General features: G+C 30.9%; 2 protein-coding genes across 2 annotated transcripts in view; both read right to left on the bottom strand.

The window, feature by feature from the left end:
* The window catches only part of LOC139854472 (uncharacterized), a 52,765-nt gene extending 34,174 nt beyond the window's left edge, over window positions 1-18,591 (bottom strand). The window contains exons 1-4 of the mRNA XM_071843775.1: window positions 18,553-18,591; window positions 18,216-18,444; window positions 17,965-18,084; window positions 17,679-17,851 (exon numbers count right to left, since the gene is read on the bottom strand). Of these exons, the coding sequence (XP_071699876.1) occupies window positions 17,679-17,851; window positions 17,965-18,084; window positions 18,216-18,263 (341 nt within the window). The 5' untranslated portion in view covers window positions 18,264-18,444; window positions 18,553-18,591. The remainder of the gene's footprint in view (window positions 1-17,678; window positions 17,852-17,964; window positions 18,085-18,215; window positions 18,445-18,552) is intronic.
* On the bottom strand, window positions 18,544-19,884 carry LOC139854471 (uncharacterized). The gene is made up of 6 exons (XM_071843774.1): window positions 19,811-19,884; window positions 19,548-19,678; window positions 19,324-19,459; window positions 19,098-19,239; window positions 18,793-18,953; window positions 18,544-18,673 (listed from the first exon to the last, which is right to left on the bottom strand). The coding sequence occupies exons 1-6, from the start codon at window positions 19,882-19,884 to the stop codon at window positions 18,544-18,546; spliced, it is 774 nt and encodes a 257-aa protein (XP_071699875.1).
* Between the last annotated feature and the right edge of the window lie 3,921 nt (window positions 19,885-23,805).

Raw genomic sequence — 23,805 nt, 5'->3', positions numbered from 1 at the left:
TTAAAGAAATTTCGTCCCGAAATTTGAGTAGAAAGGTCGTGAATGATAATAAGTATGTTTTCATGATGCATACAGGCTGAAAATTAGAGTTTTATCATCAGCGAATAATTTGGATAAACAATCCATTTATATGAAGAGTACGAATGAAGCTAACATAGAAGAGTGAAATGAGTAAGTGTAGATTCATCTTATCATTTGACGTAGATATGATTGATTTCCAGATTTCAAGGGATTTGAAGAAAATCTTTGTAATAAGATTTGATTCTCCGGTAACAAAAGGAATTTGGATCCGCTTTAAATGCGATAGTCCATTTTAATTGTTTTGTCGGAGATTTTCTTATAAATTCACCTCCTTCGTTTTCTTACAACTCACACCTTCTGTTGATGCATTTTATGCAAGTCCCTAGACATCTACCCACGTCTATTGCAGGTACAACAGTTTTTGGGCCACCATGATCGTTCGTTATTATCCTATCCGTGTTTGTATGTGGTTACAGCAACTGCAGGAACGAGATTTAGATGTTTGACTATGTTACACTTAGTCAGACGTCCAAGTGAAGCCTCACTCGTACGGCTGATAGGCTCATACGCACGGTTGATACTGAGCTAAGTCACAATTACAACCTAAATGAGAAGACACGAGTGAGTGATCACTCGTACGGCTGATGAAGCCAACTCGTATGTGTGATGGATGAATCGTACGGGTGAGTCAACAGCAGGGGTATATAAAGTCTTATGTTCATCATTTTAGGTTAAGCCTCTCATTTGTTACACACACTCAGATCTGGTGAGCTCCTCCGATTCTCTCTCAACCCAAATCACCCAGGTGGTGAATAATAGCTCTAGGTGTTGATCTAATCACACTTGATTTAGTTATGGTATGACTAAATTAATCCCAAAAAGCTTAACCTATTTACTAGAGGGTTTGATTCACTTATTCCGTCATTGTGTGAGTTAAATCTGTTGATTTCTAAGTTCCTAGTCATGTTTCATCACCTTCTATTCTTTCCCCCTCAACTCATATTTTAAAGTGTTCATCAATATGCTCCATCCAGTTCTGATTCTCGATATATTTATAACTTTCATATCGGTCATTCTTCTTTTTCATCTACCACCGGAAGAATCTATTTACTTCTACTATACTCTTGGGTTTATAGTGTTTCTAGTTCTCCCGTGTCTTTATATTGCTATATGCATCGATATATATGGTTTATAATTTTTGGTTTGTCGTTGGGCTTTATATCTTCCCTTATATTTCAAAGTCTCTGTTTCTATCTTCTATAATCATTGTCATCCACAGTTAATGCTCTCTTTTATTTGCTGCAATTTATACCCCAATTTCTATTTCGGAGTTTTGTCCTTTCGTTTCTTCTTCTTGCGATTAAGCACCGCTTGTAATGGTCCAGAATTCACAGATATGAATTTCGAAATAAACATTGTTAATGTTCTAGGAAGGAAATTGTGATGGCACGATCTTGACTTGTCAAATTACTAGAATACCTTGGAAAAGGCCGAATCATCAAGAAATATTTTCTTGATATTTTAGAGGTTAAATAGAATACAAGAGTCGTATAACATGGCACATGATGATTGAATCATCACGTTCTATTTAGAAACTCAGCATGAATTACTGTAATATAATCACGTTGATCAAGTGTCATTATATTATACTAACGCATGCTTCAGTTTCCAACACTACTTCAAAAACATTCATATTTTAAACTCAAAGGTTTACAGAGTATAGGAACTAAACAGTTTCCTTTTTGATGTAATACAGATAGCGCAAAGAGATAAATGATTCCAGATAAGAATAGTTATGGAAATATCTTCAGAAATATGGAGGATATTTATAATGAAAGATACGATGATATCTTAGAATTTCTAATATCAGAGGATGATGAAGAATATTATCTGTAAGGGTTTAGTGTCAGGAGCAAGATATTCGTTAATGACTTCAGCAGACACTGAATCATTTGGATTCTTTGAAGGCAAGTTCAGTCTTTGTGATTTGTCCACAGCCTCCTTCATACTTTGCTCAATCCGTTTTTCAGTTCCAAAACTTCTCTATTTCTGAGCTTTGTTAATACACTAATCTTTATCATCAAACTTTTTACTGCTAAGGTCGTTTACAATTTTTGTTGCTTCATCAGCATTTCGAGAACTAGTTCGCGGTTCAGAGTGTTTTTCAGAAACTTCACATTCGAAGTATGTAAGCCTTGGAAATAGACGTTATGTATAACTGTTGGCTTCAACATGCTGTGAGATTTCAAAATACTAATTGCTAATTTCCAACGATTCGTATGCTAATTCTCGTTACAAGAGGCAGAAGAGTAAATGATGAGGTTTCGATAAATATAAAGATTCTTCGGAATGCCCAAGATCAGTGAAGTTGTTGGTAAGTTTATTGCTAATGTGGTGGAATATGAAAGGTTCTCCGGTAACAAAAGGGTAATCACATATATCAAAATTATGATAAGGCTACTCCGAATGAAAAATCGAAGTTGTCTTGCTGGAGCTGTGATATAATTTGCTACTTTGCAAAGGAATTGCAAGGTTATTTTTGCTAATAAATGCCAAAAGATCTGACACAGATATGTGTTAAATTATGACTTTGGTTTCGAGAGCTTTTTAAGTACATAACTGTGGGTAATATGTGGTTGGATCATCATATCGATTGCTCATTATTTGAAGTGTCTTCAGAGATTTTCAAAGGGTTTGAACACAGATTGTAATTGTTTGTATACATTTGATGTTCTAACACACTTTTGAAGTCAAAATATAGCTTTGAAAGATGTAGGAATCTAAAAGTGATGGTACCGGTTATATCTCGAATTGAATTCTGAGATTTTAAAATCAGAATATGTAATTGGGTTTGAATGAGTATGATTGTTCTGATTTCTATGAAAGAATGTATATTATTGTGAAAGTAGGAAGTATAATTGATAATTTGCTTAATCTGATTCGAAGAATGTAACATATTAATTGTGAATTTATATATATCTCTCGGGTATTACCTACCCGTTAAAAAATTTTCACAATTAATATTTTGTACATAAGAATTTTATTACAGTCTTTATGAAAATATATATGTATATATTCTCCTCAGATGTAACATAGATTTTAATGAGTTAATACTAAATTAAACTCATTCGATTTACGGTTGGAACTAGAATTGAATAATTCCTTGAAGGCTTTAGAGGTTACATAAGTATTTCTTCAATAATATTGAAATTATGAATCAATACTTCGTTATTTGTTGAGATGTGATGTTGGTTTTTGTTAAATTCTTGTGAACTTCGCAAAGTACGAATGATGTTATCTGAAAAGTTTCGGTTACATCAATGATGAAGTGTAAAATCAAATATATACTTGATTTATTAGGAATTGGAATTTGTTGAATTGAGACAGAGATTGTAGTTAACGATGGTTAAGTCACGGGCGAGGGACGTACATTATTGCATAGTTGTAATATGAATTAATCGAGTAGTTAAGATTCACACACAATAGCTTAGCACGGAAAGATTTATTTTTTATTTCAAAATATATATATTTATATATATATATATATAATATATATATAATTTCTTCCGAGGGAATGAGTTAATTCTTCATAACTTGTTGATACAATATACACGTTATTGATTCGTAATGATATCCACAGTGATTCTTGAACTGACGGAGTTTGTGATATTATAGGTGTTGTTGATTCTGATGTTGACTATACTGACGATGCTGGTGACGTTGACGGTACTGTTGATGCCGTTGGTAAAACAAGTTTAACTTGTTAATCACACACCATTTTTTTTCAGGGTTTCTACTCTTCCTTCTATCATTTTGGTTCGCTTAACTGATTTATGGTTAGGGCTAGATTAGATAATCTCTAAGACTTTAGAGATTATATAATCGCCGCGGAATGTTTCTCCAATGAAGTTATGAATTAATACTTCGTCAGTTATTTTTGTTGGTACTCCTTGGTATCTATGGTGCGTATGACGTTAATACTAGTGGGACAGATTGTGAAGTTGAGGTTTACAACGTGGTTGTGGTTGGAGGTGGTAATGGTACTGTTGGCGTTGATGATGGTGGTACTGGTTATGTTGATGGTGCTGCTACTGGTGTTTGTAATCTCTGCACCATATTCTCCAAAGCCACTACCCGAGCGCGAAGTTCGTTGACTCCTTCTATTATTCCAGGATGATTGTCGGTCGGAACGAGCGGATAAATAAAATCTAGAATTTGATGTAGTATATAATCGTGACGAGATACCCTGGAAATGAGAGAGAAAATGGTGTCTCGAACAGGTTCGCCGGTAAGTGCTTCAGGTTCTTCGCCAAGAGGGCAATGTGGTGGATGGAAAGGATCGCCTTCTTCTTATTTCCAATGATTGAAGAGGCTACGAACTCATCCCCAATTCATCCAGAATAGGTGATGACTGATTGGTTGATCCATTCTGGTCACACTGCTTTCGGAGCTTGAGTGAGATTCCATTTCAGAATCCGAGTGACTTGAACTGATGACAAATTCCATTTTGTACGATTGGATAAAGGATTTTCGATATAAAATGATTTTTCGGCTATCGGGTGGTATTCTATTTACATAGGATATCTATATATAGATATCAAAAGATTTCATAGATTACGGAGGAATTTGCGGGATATGTCAGGCAAAGTTTAAAGTACCAGATACGATAAGATATGATTTAGCAGATACGCTAAGATATGAATTTTTGTCTATACACTACTCATGCAATTAATGTAACAAGATGTGTCTAGACTAATAATGATAAGTAGGTAATTTCCTATGGATGATAAGCAAATGATTTCCGACTAGAAATGATAAGCAAAACTTTTGACATGCAGACACGGTCGAAGTCCAGACTCACTAATGCATCCTAACGACTTATCAGTTAGACACACTAATGCAGACCTGGTTCGCTAAGACCACTGCTCTGATACCAACTGAAAGAACCCGTTCATATACATTATAAACGATTCACAATAGTTGATTACATTGCGAGGTATTTGACCTCTATATGATACATTTTACAAACATTGCATTCGTTTTTAAAAGACAATCTTTCTTTACATCAAAAATTGATAGGCATGCATACCATTTCATAATATTCACTATCCAACTATAAATTGATTTAATAATAATCTTTGATGAACTCAATGACTCGAATGCAACGTTCTTCGAAATATGCTATGAAAGACTCCAAGTAATATCTTTAAAATGAGCAAATGCACAGCGGAAGATTTCTTTAACACCTGAGAATAAAAATGCTTTAAAGTGTCAACCAAAAGGTTGGTGAGTTCATTAGTTTATCATAATCATTTATTTCCATCATTTTAATAGACCACAAGAATTTCATTTCCAGTTCTCATAAATATACGTCCCATGCATAGAGACAAAAAATAATCATTCATATGGTGAACACCTGGTAACCGACATTAACTAGATACATATAAGAATATCCCCTATCATTCCGGGATCCTCCTTCGGACATGATATAATTTCGAAGTACTAAAGCATCCGGTACTTTGGATGGGGTTTGTTAGGCCCAATAGATCTATCTTTAGGATTCGCGTCAATTAGAGTGTCTGTTCCCTAATTCTTAGATTACCAGACTTTAATAAAAAGGGGCATATTCAATTTCGATAATTCAACCATAGAATGTAGTTTCAATTACTTGTGTCTATTTCGTCAAACATTTATAAAAGCGCATGTATTCTCAGTCCCAAAAATATAAAGGGTAAAAAGGCAAATGAAACTCACCATACTGTATTTCGTAGTAAAAATACATATAACGTCATTGAACAAGTGCAAGGTTGGCCTCGGATTCACGAACCTAAATTAATTATATATATTTATGTGTTGGTCAATATTTGTCTAACAAATTAGATCAAGTCATAGTGTACCACAATCCTAATGCTCGAGACTAATATGCAAAAGTCAACAAAAGTAAATTTGACTCAAAATAATTTCCAAAAATTTATACATGATTAATATATAGTTTAAATATCGTCGTTTTATATTTTTAAATATTTTTAAAAGATTTATTAGAGTAAATAATATAATTTATTTATTAATAAATAAAATTTTATACTATATTTATATAATAAAATATACTTTTATATATATTAAGTAATAAAATTTATAGGGTTCATTTAATATTATAAAGATAATATGATAGGTATTATTAAAGTAAGTTATTACACTTAGTAAAATATGTTTGTATCAAATATTTATTTGATAAAATAATATCTATAATGATAGTAAGTAAAAGTTGTATTATTTTGTAATAATAATTATTATTATAAAAATATCAATATTTATAATTACTAAGATGACATTATGATAAACGATAATTCTAATTATGATAACTTTAATATTTACGATAATTTTTAATATTATCTTTAAAATAATAATTCTATTTAAAATAATAATAATAATGATATTTTATAGTAACAATGACATTTCTATTAAAATGATAATTTTTGTTAAAATGATAGTTTTAATACTAACGATAATTTTAATAATAATAGTAATGATAAAAATAATAAGAACGATAATTTTATCTAAATCAATATCTTATAATATTTTAATTTCATCATGATACTCTTACCCATTATTTCCTAATTGTTTCGTTTAATTGCTTTTAATCGTCTTTTATATCGTGTTCGTAATAATGATAATAATAGTAATCAAAATAATTAGGTGTTACAAATATTTGTTTTAATTACACTAATATTAATAATGATAGTTACTATAACATTATTAGCGATAATACTAATAATTATCTTAATGATAATATAGTAATAATAATATTAACAATAACAATAACCATTTTTAAATAATGATATATATATTAATAATGATAGTAATAATAATACCAATAATAATAATAATAATAATAATAATTGGATAATAATAATAATACTAATTATAACTTTAACGATAATAACGATAGTAATAATAATAAAAAATAACAATTTTTTTAATGATAAATCCTTTTATTGATAAAGATAATAATAATAATAATAATAATAATAATAATAATAATAATAATAATAATAAGATAAAACTAGAACGACGATAATAACGACGATAATAATAATCATTTTTAATAATAATACAAAAATTCGATGGACTATAACTTCAAATCCGTTCATCGAAATCATTCGATATCTAAATGAAAAGTTCTTAATTTTTCGTTAGCTTTCCAACGACATGCATATCTTATACCTTATCTCAGTCGCATATATAACTAATTCAGGATTCAACATAACCTAACTAAAGGCAATATCAAAAGTACAAATATGCATAATCCTATATACTCGAGCACTAGTCAAGGATACACTATTAGTATGTAAAAGTTAAATTATGAGTACTCACGTATCAATATTGAGATTCAATATTGCAGGAAAGGTACGTAGACGCAACGGAGATGATAAACACTATATTGACCTCACGAGCATACCCATGAACCATACCCAATCACCTCCATAGCTATAACCCATAATTTCCTTAATCCAATCCCACTCGAAAAACAATTTCAAAATCACTCGAACAGCACTCTGACGTAATATTTTATGTATACTAATAATATCTTGAAATAATACGGAGTAAATATATATATGTAAATCGATTGAGAGAGTTTAGAGAAAAATATTTTCAAGTTTCTATGAAATAATGAAACCTATTGAATTCTATTTATAATAGATTTTTGAATTATTAAAGTGAATTATTAAAGTATGAATTATTAAAGTGAATTATTAAAGTGAATTATTAAAGTATGAATTATTAAAGTGAATTATTAAAGTATGAATTATTAAAGTGAATTATTAAAGTTAAAGTAAAGTAAAAATAAAGTAAAGGTAAAGTTTAAGTATAGTAAAAATATAAAACTATGTACGTATAATACGCGTATAAATATATATAATATTAATTTAAATTGTTATATATATTTAATAAAATAAAATATAAATATCGTTATCTTTATCATACTGGTTAAGTAATGAGCTGTAAAAAGTGGTTCTAGATATTTATAAAAGTTATATACGTTTTAATAATAAAGTTCTTTTTAAACTGAAAACGTTTTTGTACGTTTGAAACTAAATCAAATAAATATAATAATTTTGTTTTCCAAAACCAAATATATTTTTAAGAATCATTTTGTTTAAAGGTTAAAATAATGGAAATCGTTATATCATAAAATGTTTTAGAAAAGTAGAATCATATATATTCATAATAGGTTTCAAGTTTTTAAATTACAGTTTGTTGGTGAAGCATGGGATAAAGTTCAAAGGTTAAATAAACGTATGAAATCATCTTAATGAAAAATGTCGAGTTACTTAACTTGTCGATATCCAACATCTAAGTTATTTACACTTCACGTTCTTACTTATGAATGTTGTCAAAAACAATAGATTTCTTAAATCACAGTGGACCTCATAACATAGACCCGTAATCATATCATAATGTATCTAATAAATCAATCATTTGATATTATCTTCTAATTCCATCGATAAACATATTGAAACAAATACGTTCATGTAAAGTATTATACGTTTAATACTTTATTAATATTCTCAAGTTATAATATATATATATACATATATATACATATTTATTTATATATAACGGTTCGTGAATCGTCGAAATTTGGTCGAGGTTATAATGAATGTATGAACACAATTTAAAATTCTTGAGATTTAACTTAACAAACATTGCTTATCGTGTCGGAATAATATAAAGATAAAGTTTAAATTTGGTTGGAAATTTCCTGGTTGTCACAGCATTCGAGTCGTCGGGTTCATCAAGATTATTATTTAGTCAATTATAGTTGAATATATTATGAAATGATTTGCATGTCATCAGTTTTCGATATAAAGCAAGTTTGTCTTTTAAAAACAAATGCAATGTTTGTAAAATGTATCATATAGAGGTCAAGTACCTCGCGATGTAACCAACTATTGTGAATCGTTTGTAATCGATATGGACTTTGTCCGGATGGATTAGGACGGGTCCTTTCAGTTGGTATCAGAGCGGTGGTCTTAGTAAACCGGGTCTGCATTAGTGTATCTAACTGATAAGTCGTTAGGATGCATTAGTGAGTCTGGACTTCGACCGTGTCTGCATGTCAAAAGTTTTGCTTATCATTTTTGTCAGAAATCATTTGTTTATCATCCTTAGTAAATTACCTGCTTATTATTCTTAGTCTAGACACATCTTATTGCATTGACTGCATGAATAGTGTATAGACAAAATTCATATCTTAGCGTATCTACTAATTCATATCTTAGCGTATCTGTTATTGTTATCTTTACCTGACAGCTTCCGTAGATTCCTCCGTAACTTATGAGATTTTAGTATTACATATGCATATGTAAATTATGTATTGCAGGATACTAATCTACATCCTATGATCTATTTCTTATCGAAAATCCTTCATCTGATCGTACGAGATGAATCCTTCAACTAGTTCGAGTCCCTCGGATTTCGACAGCTATTCCGATAGTTATCCCGACAGTTATTCCGAATGGATAGTCATCTAAGCTCCGAAAGCAACGTCAGCAGAATGAATCAACCAATCATCCATCCCCAATTCATCTGATGGTTTCTTAGTCGACTTAATCAATGAAGACGCACAGAAGGCGATCCCTTCCACTAACCGAATTCATCTTTTGGCGAAGAATCTGAAGCACTTACCTGTGAACCTGTTCATAACACCATTTTCACCCTCATTTCTCGAATATCTCGCCACGACTAAATCATAACTCAGATTCTAAACCTTATTCATCCGCTCGTTCCGACCGACAATCATCCCGGAATAATACAAGAAGTCAATGAACTTCGCGCTCTAGTAATAAATTTTGAGAATATGGTGCAAAACGTACCAGCTCCAGCAACATCACCAGCATCAACATCAATACCAGTACCACCAACGACTCAAGTTCACATCATACACCTTAACATCTAATTATGTACCTCGAGTATAATCATCAATCTGCGAATCGTTCTACATCATTTATCTTCGTTCGACATGACGATTATGTAATCTTCAATGTTTTAGAGATTATATATTCTAGTTCTAACGGTAAATCAAATGAGATTAATATTATATTAACTCATTAAATCTATGATTACATCTGGAAAAAAAAATATGTCTGTAAGTATATTTTCATAAAGATTGTAATTAAAAATTCTTTCGTATAAACTGTTAATGGTGAAAATATTTTAACGGGTAGGTAATACCCGAGGAATATTTAGATTTCACTTTAATAGGTTATACTGTACATTCTTCGAATCTGATTCAACATCCATTTACTATCCTACTTACAGCTACAGAGATACAAATCCGTTCACCGCAGAATAACCATTTTTTTTTATTTTTTTTTATTCAATTTCATATTTGGATTTTGATTTATCACAATCCAACAAGTGGCATAATGAAGAAAACATTGGACAAAATAAAAATTGTTAGAAACAAACGAATTAACTAATTGAAATCTTGTTAAGAATCCACGCTAACTGTTCATAACTAACTGTTCCTAGCTAACTGATTACATTTTAGTTATCGCAGTTTATTTATTGCAATTTAATTATCGCAATTTTATTTATCGTTATTTAATTTCCTTTATTTACTTTACGCATTTAATTTATCGTCATTTAATTTCTGTTATTTATTTTACGCACTTCAAATATCGGGACAGGTATACAAGGTTTTGACATATCATATCGACGCATCTATATATATTATTTGGAATCACCATAGACACTCTATATGCAGTAATGATCGAGTTCTCTATACAGGGTTGAGGTTGATTCTCAAATAATATATATACTTTGAGTTGTGATCGAGTCTGAGACATGTACACGGGTCACGATACGTATTAATTAATTCGAATATTATATATTAAACTATATATGAATTATTGGACTGTAAACTGTGGACTATCAACTGTGGACTGCCGACATTGGACAATTAAAATGAATTAAAATATTGATTATAACATATGAAACTAAACAATTCTTCAAGTTTGCCACTTGATTTCATCTTAAACCTTATTTGTATCTTGACAATTCCATTCTGTGTTTAAACCTTTCATGATTCTTGAAAACACCTCAATTGAGAGGATGAACGAACCGAACTTCATCTACGGAAGGAAAAATTTATGCATATAGTTATGCACCTGAGAAACTCTCGACAATTGAGTAAAAGTTTAACACGTAGCCGCGTCAGATCCTTTGGCATTTATTAGCAAAAATAACTTTGCGGTCCCTTTTCAAAGTAGCCAATTTTGTCACAGCTCCAACAAGTTACCTTCGACTTTTCATTTGAAGTAGCCTTACTATAATCTTGATATATACGATTACCCTTTTTGATACCGGAGAATTCTTTTATATTCCATCATATTACCAGCAGATGTACCAGCAACCTCGTTGCTCCTTGGCTCAAATCTCTACGACAAATCAATATATTTATCTATTGAAGTCTTATCATGAACTCCATATATTTATCTATTGAAGTCTTATCATGAACTCATCGGTATTCTGTAACGATAATTACTATACCAAGTACCGGAAGGCATCAATTGATGATCTCGAAATTCTTAGCGATTCTACGACAACAATTTATATATATATATAAATATAACCTCTATCTCCTGGATGTACGAATTCCAATTCTGAAATTCTGAAAAGCACCCAGTCTGCAAATTAATGCTCTGAATTTTGAAAATGTTGAATGAAGCGACAAAAACTGTAAACGACCTCAACAGCTAAAAGTTGATGATAAAGAATTGTATGTTGGCAAAGCTCAGAAAAAGTTTGAAACTGAAAAACTGATTGAGCAAACTACGAAGGAGTCTCTGAACAAATCACAAGGACTAAACTTGTACATTAAGAATCCTGATGATTCTGTTTCTGATGAAATCTTTAGCGAATACCTTGCTTCTGACTCCAAACTCTTGCGGACAAATTTTCTTCACCATCCTTCGATATTAAGAATTCCAAGATATCATCGTAGCTTTCATTATAAATATCCTCTATATTTCTGAAGATATTTTTTTTAACTATTCTTATCTGAAATCATTAATCTCTTCGTGCTATCAGTTTTACATCATATAGAAACTGTTAGTTTCTATATTCTGTAAACTTTCGAGCTTAAAATATGTATGTTATTGAAGTAATGTTAGGAATTGATGCATGAGTTAGTATAATATAATGACACTGATCAACGTGATTATATTACAGTAAGTCATGCTGAGTTTCTAATGGGACGTGATGATTCACAGATCATAACATCATCATGTGACATGTTACATAACTCTTTCATTCTGCTTAACTTCTGAACATATCAAGAAAATATATTCTTGATAGTTCTATTCTCAGTGATTCAGGTAATTTGACAAAACAAATCGTGCAACTACCTTTTCTTTCTACCTTGTATATTATGATAATTCGAAACTCACTACCTATGAATTCTGGACCATTACTTGCGAAAAGTAAACAAAAGCATGAAGCTCCGAAATAGAAAGGGGGTATAAATCGCAGCAAATAAGAGAACGCATTAACTGTGGATAACAGTAATTATAGGAGACAGAAGCAGGGACATTGAAATATAAGGGAAGATATAAAATCCAACAACAACGCAGAAATTACAAACCTTGGATATTAATACGAATAGCAATATAAATACACGGTATAATTAAGAATAGTATCACCCCAAGGTAATAGTAGAAGTAAACAGATTCTTCTGATGGAAGATTGAAAAAAGGATGACAGAAATAATAATTAGGAAAATATTAGGGATTAGAACTGGACTAAGCATTTTCACAATCTTTTGGATGTATGAACTAAGAAAGAAAGTATAGGAGTGATGAGAATAATGGAACGGAAGAGCTTAATTTATAATGGAAATATCAGACAGAGTAATCAAGGCAAATCACCGTATTCAATTATAGAGATCTTAATTTCCTTACTCGCCGAAGAATCAAATCTTTTAGATTTCGAAGATTTTCTTTAAATCCCTTGAATTCCGGAATTCAACCCTGACTCTGTCAAAAGTTAAGATGAATCTTTACTTTCCTATTTCACTCTTTGATGATAGCTTCATTCGTACTCTTCGAATAATCGAATTATTTTTATCCATATTACTCAATGATGATAAAACTCAAGTTATCAACTCATATTCGTCATGAAAACATTTTTATTGTTAGCCATGACCACCTCACTCAAATTTTGGGACGAAATTTCTTTAACGGGTAGGTACTGTGATGAACCGAGAATTTCCGACCAAATTTAAACTTAATCTTACTGTGATTTCGATATGATAAGCAAAGTATGTAGAATTGAGTCTAGAAAATTTTGGAACAATGTTCATATATTCAATTGACCTTCGACCATTCTTGACGATTCACGAACAACTAATTGTAAATAAATACATATATAATTAAATGTATATATAAATAATAATTTGGAATGTTATTTGAAATATTATATGATTTAATGGTAGGAAATAAATATGTAAAATAATATGCGATGTAATAAAAACTATTATGTTATTAAATATATATATATATATATAGATATTTATATTTTATAATACTTGTAAATATATAATATTATATTTATTTATTTAAAAAGATATAATTAATATAATTATTTACTTAAAATTTTTAATTAAGATTGGTTATATATATAGAAAGAACATATATTAAAGATAAATGATTTTGAGCTTATTTGGTAAAAGTCGGTAACACTCGGTTGATGTTTTGTTAGTTTTAATATAGATATTGTACATGTTCAGGAAGGATTGAAACAAAAGTTGGACTGTAAATTGATTATGAAGATTTTAGATTTGTTAAATGTATTTTTACTTTTTTAAGTTTAAATATTAGTACTCCGTACATATAAATCGGAACAGAAAATAAATAATTTTCGAACCTTTTTTATCAGATTTCAAACAGATAATGAGTGAAATAATTAAATATGTTTAATCTAAAAATTTGAGATTTTTAGGGACACTTTTATACATTAACTGTTTAGCAATGGACACGATATCATATCTGTGATAATCTGTCAGCAGTAAATAACAAAACCTTCAGCTGCTTTAACTGTATGGTCACTGTTTCATTTCCATTCACATATTGGAAGTATTATTAAGTTATTATTATTAATTATTATTATTATATAGTAAATTACATATATATGTACCTACTACATATACAGGAAGTTAGAGATGATATAAACACATTCTCACATCTCTCATCCCATGGCCACCTTAGTCACCATCATCACTTGGTTTTATTTTTATTTTATTTTTTTCGTTGCTTGTCTCGGTTTCTCCAAGAACAAGTTTCACAAAATATCATCACCATTAACAAACCCACTACGACTTACCACCTCGAGCAACAAACAATCGCCAACATTTTCTCTCTCTCTACTAATGTTACAACCGGGAATCATGATCAAACATCTCTTTAAATTCTATTATTTTTTTTTTAGAGTTAAGAACCACTTTTCTTTTTCATAACCACAAGCATCCGCCACTTCATTATGAACAATCACCGGATACCACCTCATGCCACCTTCTACTTCTTTATCGATTTCTCTCTCCCTCTCCTACGTCTGCCTTGTTGAATCCGTGAACAAACCACCACGATTTATACTATGATCATGTTTCGATCGATGGACTGCTACCGCTATTCTCTTTCTATTATAGCTCATCACCACAAAAACCCAAATCGTTTGTTGTTGTTCCTGCACAATAAAACCCACCAAAACAGCCCCATCATCGTGGTTACCCTACTCGCTGCTATGATGTGGATTCGACAGTTAACCATAAACCAATCACCACTTTAATTCTGCCACACACCACCAATCACTACATCACCTTGAAGAGATTTCCAACCATTACACGTTTCTGTTGCTAATCGTGCAACAACAACAACCTTAGTTAATATGCAAACTGCGAAAACGATATGTTAAAGAAGATGATTAATGGTACGCATTTCGCGTAACTTAGCCAAAACAATACGAGTTCCGCGTAAATTTGAAGTATACAGCTTTCAACCTAAATGATCCACATAATTTTTCCTCATATTACGCCATTTGCGAAATTCTTGAACAATATCACTGTTATTGCCGTTTTTGTTTTCTGTTTTAATAATCAAAACCAAACCACCTGCTACTCGATCTTTTCTAGTTCTGTTACATTAACCAAGAAGAGATGATGAGGATAGAAAACATGAATGATGATGACGATGGGGAAACGATAATGGAAATTGATGATGATGAACGTGATTCGATAATGATGATGTTGATGATGATCAAAGACGAAGAATGTCGGCTGTATAATCCTTGCCCACGAATTACTTTTAGGTCGGGTTTAAAACTACATCAGTTGGACAGTTTTAATGATCGGGCCGTGATTTGTTTTGATTTGGGCCGAGTACTTGTTCAGCTGTTGGGCCAAAGGATTGGGCCAGGCTTTAGGGGTGATCGACTGAGTTTGTTAAAGAAGAAGGAGAAGATGAGAAACAGATTTAAGGGCAGAATATATTTATTAGTTTCGGTATAATTACAGAAAAGAATGGATAGTGCAATGGTTTAAAATGTTAGGAGGGAGCGGGAGGTCGCGAGTTCGAGTCCCGTCCTTGGCAGCTTATTTTTTTTTAATACTCCTAAGGTATTATTTGACATTATTAAGATTATTATTAAGTATTGTTATTGTTATTATTATCTTTATTATTATTAATAATATTTTTATTAATTCTATTGTTATTATGGTTAAGATTAATAATTATATAAGATAATATATATGTATGATTATTATTGTTACTATTAAAGCCGTAGTAATTATTATTATTATTATTATTATTATTATTATTATTATTATTATTATTATTATTTTTATTATTATTATTATTATTATCTATCATTTCTATTAAAACCATTATTATTAACAATATTAGTATTATTATTTTTAACATTATTATCCTTAATAGTAATATCATTATCATTAATTAGTATTATTATTATTAATATATCATTATTAGTAATATTAAAATATTTTAATGAAACACATATGTTATAAAATGATATCACTAATAGATACGTATATAAATTGTTCGATTACAATTACATGTTTTAATATATATAAAAACGATATAGGTTCGTGAATCCGAGGTCAACCCTACACTTGTTAAATGAAGTCATATGTATTTTTACTACAAAATACATTAGGTGAGTTTCATTAATCCCTTTTTAAATGCTTTTGCAATATATATTTTTGGGACTGAGAATACATGCGCTGCTTTTATAACTGTTTTACGAAATAGACACAAGTAATCGAAACTACATTCTATGGTTGGATTATCTAATCGAATATGCCCTTTTTATTAAGTCTGGTAATCTAAGAATTAGGGAACAGACACCCTAATTGACGCGAACTCTAAAGATAGATCTATCGGGTCCAACAAGCCCCATCTAAAGTACCGGATGCTTTAGTACTTCGAAATTTATATCATGTCCGAAGGAGGATCCCGGAATGATGGGGATATTCTTATATGAATTTTGTGAATGTCGGTTACCAGGTGTTCAATCCATATAAATGATATTTTTGTCTCTATGCATGGGACGTATGTTTATGAGAAATGGAAATATGAAATCTTGTGGTCTATTAAAATTATGAAATGATTATTTATGTTAAACTAATGAACTCACCAACTTTTTGGTTGACACTTGAAAGCATGTTTATTCTCAGGTAAGAAAGAAGTCTTCCGCTGTGCAATTGCTCATTTAAAAGATATTACTTGGAGTCATTCATGACATATTTCAAAAGATGTTGCATTCGAGTCGTCGGGTTCATCAAGATTATTATTTAGTCAATTATAGTTGAATATATTATGAAATGATTTGCATGTCATCAGTTTTCGATATAAAGCAAGTTTGTCTTTTAAAAACGAATGCAATGTTTGTAAAATGTATCATATAGAGGTCAAGTACCTCGCGATGTAACCAACTATTGTGAATCGTTTGTAATCGATATGGACTTTGTCCGGATGGATTAGGACGGGTCCTTTCAGTTAAATCCTCAAATCTGGCTCAAACGCGAAAAGACCAAATTACCCTTGAACTTCATTTGAAATTACAAGAATCTGGTGCCAGTTCGTGTAGTATGCCGCGCCGCGGCATTAATGGTCGCGCCGCGACCTTTGCCTGAGTCTGGTGCCTTCTTTACCACAATTTCTGATCTGAATTCTAGTTGATTGCCGCACCGCGGCCTCATTTGTCGCGCCGCGACACACGGCGTGATCTGAGTAATTTTCTTGCATACAAGACCTCAACACCCGAACATGTTCCGAACCCTTCATACACCTATCGTACATACACAATACACCTATAAGTCATGTACGGGGAAAACGGGATGTTACACTCGCGATGTAACCAAATGTAATGTATTCGTCCAGATGGATTAGGACGGGTCGTTATAGTAGACTCTTCAATGTGAACAACTAATCTGATTCTGTTTGAAATAGAAAAAAATGTAAATATAAATAATTAATAAGTTAAATAAATGAAGATTATAGAAACATCGGGATATGACAAAAACTGAATACTTGACATTAAGTAAGTACACCATAAATCTTATATGCCATAAGCAATGATACCGTGGGTTAACATCAGTGACAGGTCCATAATTATCACATTCATATTCAGCTTTCGAAGCATCAGAAGGGAACCTTGGACCGGCATATTTGTGGCACTTATTACATGCAAATGTGATCCATCCTTCGTCCTCATCGATGAAAGCAACCTTAGCCTTAACAACATACTTACCAAGCTGCTACAATTATAAAGAATATAAGTATATGTGGAATGTATCAACAGATTGCATTATAAGATAAAAATTCTTTACACATTTCTGATAGTTTGTTAATATATCGAAATACGTACCTCAAACATGTTCTGGAGCTGTTTGCAAGTTATAACTGAGCATTTATTCCAAAGTTTCAATTGATCATCCGATGAGGGTGTTACATTAGCAGTTGAAGAAAGTTTTTGTAGAGTCCTAACCTGAGTATCCAGAGGATAAACAAAAGATCACGAATAATAAATATGGTTATATATATGTCGCATCAATATATTTATGGATATTAGATCTAAGATATAGAATTAGGAATGTTATTAGTATAATGATTATATACCGGGTGGTGCAACAGCAACAGTCTGAGTGTTAGGAACAGTGGTAACATCAAAATCACGACGCAACTTATCGTCAATTACTTGAAAGACTTCTTTGTCATCAGTCACATTCTCAACCGTCAAACCGGGGTAATTGAATCGCAGATTAAAATCAGAAACTTTAATCTGCCACACATAGGGATTCAGCAAAATTTCATTAAACTCTGCAGGGAATTTTTGTGGATCGGAAGACTGTGGACATGAAATCAAATCATTAGGTTGGCAAGAATAACATATCAGTTTAAGATATAATGTTTTGAAGCATATTTGATATTCAAATAATGCAATATGTTAAAAAACCTGATCTGCCTTCTCCCTCAACCACGAAACACTTTTCTTCAACATCTTAGATAGCTGAGAATCGAACAAAACTAATGTGCACTCTCCAGTAGCATCCACAGCTCTAATAGTTGTCCTAACTCTGAACATTTATTACAATTGTTACCGAATAATATAATAATAATAAAACTAATGATATTATAGATTGTGGTAAAAAATTAGAAAAAACTATTATTGTTTTAAATAATATCTAGGGAAAACATTTTCAGCAATTCCACAGATTTCACAATCATAAGCAGTCTGATTGGAATCAACACACAACCTAGGTGCAACTTTCTTGTTGCACTTAGTACAAGTATAAGTAACCAGCCTTCGTTGACATTAATCTTCTGAACACGACCCCTTATAACACAGCTAGTAACCTAGTAGATAACGTATTTGAAAATCAAACAGTTGCAATATACCATACTATATTTTAACAAAATATGAAATTGAATTTAACGAACGCAGATGTAACAATATTGTATTGAATATTAGATTGATCCGATAAGTCAATCATAGCACACCTCAGTGATTTGAAGCAACTCCTCCATAGTTTTTGGTTGATGTTTTGAAAATATATCCACGGCAGTTTGTAAGATAGTTTCGATTTCCAACTCTGGAACTTTAGTCTGACCTTTAGTTGAACTTTCAGCAATAACATCACACCTGTACAAATACGTAGTTTTTATTAAATAAATTATATATTTGTATTTTTTTTATTTTTTGCATTGTATTAAATTGTTTAAGTACGTGGTAAACCATAAATTCAACACTGTAAGCATCTTAAGTTGTTTTACGTACTCGGACTTAAAAGTTCGAATGGGTGCAACATCCTCGTTGATGTAAATGCAGCAGCCCCACAATTGATTTGAAACCTGAGCAAACCCTGCTAAGATAGTTTTTTTAATTACAGATATCTACTCTTTATACTATGAGCCAACTAATATAATTTTGTGATGTACTTTTTATTGTACCTTGCCAATCACGAACTTTGCAGTTATGGTGCAGGACATCGATTGGCACATCAGGATGTCTGTATTCAGACACAAAATCAAAAAGCTTGGACGCATGTTGAGACCACAATGCACACTTGCGACGATCTCCACTGTAAGATACAAATTTCAATCAAATTTTATATATGAAAGTAAACATGGTCAGTGTAGTGAATATGGTACAAAAAAATTAATCGGGTTATATATTTTAGACAATTTGACAAAAAGACTGAATCTAAATTCACCTGCTATCAGACATAACAAACTCAATTGATTTAGTGTCGACCCCTTTTTCGCGCTTAACATGGAGCGGATTCATTTCGATCAATCGACCAACAACATCTGCATAAGGAACAACTTACATTATTACATGTAAATAACATGTTTTTATAATCTTAGTTTGATGTATTTGATATTAGGTTAATTAGTCATTTAATAGCTTTAAGTTTTCGTTGCACAGTATTAAATAAACATATACCGAAAACTTGAGAAGTGTTAATCTTCCACTCAATGAGATCACGAAATGACACGGTGTTAAACCCGTCAGATAGCGGTACAAAAGGTTGACATCGAACCACATTGGTGTTTCGATACAACATTATCTTCCATGGATGATTAACAATCATGACCTTATCATCACATGCAACAACTCCGAAATTGGATAAGTCAAAGAAATCTCCTTCTTTGATAGTGTTGATAAAAAAAGGAATCAAGTTCTTTGTAACAGTAGCGCGAACTTTGTTACCCTGAAATTAAACATTTTATAATGAAGTATTAGATAACAGTATTTCAAATGAATTGTCAAGGTTGACTGCAATCATGTAGTGGGCTTCTTAACCTTGTTGACCAAAAATGACAGTAACGTGAATGATAATAGTTGTAAAGATATGTTGAAGAAATTGGTTGTATATCATGATATGCTTGATTGTTTACTGATGAAAATTAGTTTTATGGCATGAAAGTTTACGCATATGTTTGTAGTTACAATTGGTTTTCCATTTTTTTTTTTTGTACATGATGAGATAAATGATTTATAAAAAATATTTATACAAAATATGTTTTATTGTTTTGCAAATATACACAGGTACACACAAAAAATTAACTAAACATTAGTAATATGGCAGTTACTTTATTCATATCAGGTTACATATAAACTATATAAACTATAACTTATTATTACTTCACTATAATGTCATAAATAAATCAGTTATAAGAACATCACCAAGGTTAATTTCATATTATCCTGTATGTACAAAGGCAGAATATTCTAATTCTAATGTCCTAATAGCATATCCTAATAGCATAATATCCTATTAGTTTAAGAGATAAATCAAATACAGATTGCAACATATTATATAAATCATAATTTATTATTAGAATAAGAATAAAATAATTCCATATTACAATTTACAAATTTCATAGGATAATATGTGGAAGTTCTAAACATATCAATAACATTCCGTTGTAAAATTATGTAGCAAAACAAAATAAATTCTACCTCATAGTCGATGAAGATTAACTCGTAGGACATAGCCGACACTGGATTATTGAAGTATGTTTTTTTCCAAGTAAGAAACACCTTAACATGAACACGAGTTTCATTTGTGGCTTGATTGTTGAGCCGTTTCAGAGGTCTAAACTCTCCCGCAACTGCCATTTTTTTAAGTGAATTTTGTATGTGTAAAAGAATGTTAATAATGAGAACCGATGGCTCATATTTATAAGTGGTTGCCTACATTTTTTAAAAAAACCATTGGAGGGAAACGATGGCAGTTATTGATTTACAGTTTTAAGATACAGTTCCAGAATAGAGAGCAGTTGTAAGGGATTTTTTTTAAATAATTTTAAATATAAATATAAATTGTAAATAAATACTAAAAAAATATGTATAATAAAAAATTAAAAAAAAATTATACAATAAATCATTAATCACTAATCGTAAAATAAAAATAAAAATATAATTAATTTACATTTAATTTAAATAAATATAAAAATAATCAGGAACAAAACCGAATTATGCATATCTAATTTTTGATAAAACCAGCAAAATTATGACAACTAATTATTAAATTATTGTGAAATCGATTGAAGTAAGCTAACTTGCAGCTATATTTATGAAACACGAATATCAGATACCTTCGTTTGAACACACTTGAATGCAAACGGATGATTCGATCAAAGTCTGGAAGATAAAATAGAATAGGGTTTAGATTAAAGATGCATTGATTGAGGATTTGATTCTATCAAATCCAAGAAAGCAACATCAGACTTGAATGCGTATAGCATATTTAATCAGTGTCAACAATGGAAAACTAAATTAGCGTTATAGGTTTACTTCGATTGTATCTGAAATTTGGATGTTTATGCGGCGTGTGATTTTTGAAGGTTTGTGCAGAATGAATTGAGCGACTCGGGTTGTTGTTTTAGATGTTAAAAGGGTAATTTAGGATAGTCACATAATTCTGACATAAGAGAAGGTATTCTGACATCTGATAAATATCATCCATTGGATTTTCTTCAAAAAAACATCATCTAAGGGTGGTGATTGGCGCCTGTCTTAAATTTTTTTAAAAATCTTAAGTAAATAATACTTTACTATAATAGATAGATAGTGTAGAAGTGTAGATGTGTAGATGTAGATATATATAAAAAAATCCATGGAATACAGAACCAGTGAAAAATAAATAGCAGATTCCGATTTATTAATATGGAATAAATATCTATATACCTTTTCTCCTTTCACAAATCCATTGAAAACTGAATCGACAACTCTAAATTTTCTTTCAATTCCAAGAAAATCTTTCAAATAGCTAACCATATCAGTGTAAAGATATGCATCAATTAAACATTACGAGTATAAATCAACCTAAATACCGTCTTCGTTCACTAAAGTTTTTCAATTCAATTGTTGAATCTTGATTAGGGCTTTCGAATCTGCTTATCATCCAGATTTTTACTGTCTGAAAGTTTCTTCTTTAAATTCTTCATTGTATTTCTTTCTACTTCAATCTTTTAGTTTGTTGCATTCATTAATTTTCTCTACATTTTACAAAGCATGAAATACAAATCTGACGTGTCACACTCCTAATTACCCCACTAATTACTGTCCACGTGTAATTAACTCTGTTAATTGCAATTAAACCAGTAAATAACCAAAATAATACACGTGTCCAAAAAGAGTCGATCATATTGGTTTTACAAACAATATCGCTTCTTAAACACACCACCCTCCTCTTTCTTCTTAACAGAAAAACCCCAATCTTCAAACCGTCGATTACGGCTGACTTCCACCGTAAATCATCACGCCGCTATCACTAATTAATCTGTTGCAATTTTATCATCTTAACGGTACCAATTTCATAAATTATAGCCACTTTTTTCAAATCGCCGAAAGGTTATTCGTTACGCCTTATGAAGAACACGGGGATTACAGCCTGTTTTTAGCAGTGCTTTAATTCACTGCTTTTTAGTCGATGTTTTTGATTCTAAAATTGGTACAAAAATCAACGTATGTATCTTTATTAGGGTTTTTAAATTTTATATAATTTCTCAGGTTTGCTAAAATTTGCCGGAGATAATTTCCGGTAACTCATCGCGTATGAAAAACCCTACATCAATTTCACAGGTTTGTTACTATCAACGATGAATCCATAAATTTTACAAAGAATATTTTTGTAATTGCAAATGTTGTTAATTAAAGTCAATTTGAAGGTCTCTATTTAGTTGTAGGTGGGTATTAAGCGAATAAGTATAACCCCGTTTTCATTCTTCTATTCGTAGATTATTTTACAGAATTTCGATTTCTAGGATGAATTCAATTTTCAATTTTATGTGGTTAAATATGATCTATCATTTTTGTTTCTAATGGTTCTTGGGTCTAAATGCTCAAATCATACGGGTTTTGACATGATTCAATTAATGATCGTCATATAGAAGCACAATGTGTTGTAATAACTGAATACGCTTCAAGTTCATAATTGATCAATTAGGTTTACATATCTTTGGCCGAGTTGGGTAAACAAATAGGTATGTATGAGTTGAATTTACAAATTTACTTTTTCATTAAATTGTTTTTGGATTTACATCGGCCTGGAAATACTTAATACGCTTCAAGTACATAATTGATCAATTAGTTTTCCCACTGTTTGTAAATGCATACTGATGTCGTTGTGAGCATCTAAATGCATTTGTGGTTGTGGATGTGTATGTTGTTAACGGCTTTATTCCATAGTAAGTTGCT

The sequence above is a fragment of the Rutidosis leptorrhynchoides genome, chromosome 6 (assembly GCF_046630445.1).
Source record: "Rutidosis leptorrhynchoides isolate AG116_Rl617_1_P2 chromosome 6, CSIRO_AGI_Rlap_v1, whole genome shotgun sequence".
NCBI classification, from domain to species: domain Eukaryota; kingdom Viridiplantae; phylum Streptophyta; class Magnoliopsida; order Asterales; family Asteraceae; genus Rutidosis; species Rutidosis leptorrhynchoides.
Note: the sequence above shows the minus strand (reverse complement) of the source record. Positions and strands in the feature narration are given on the sequence as shown.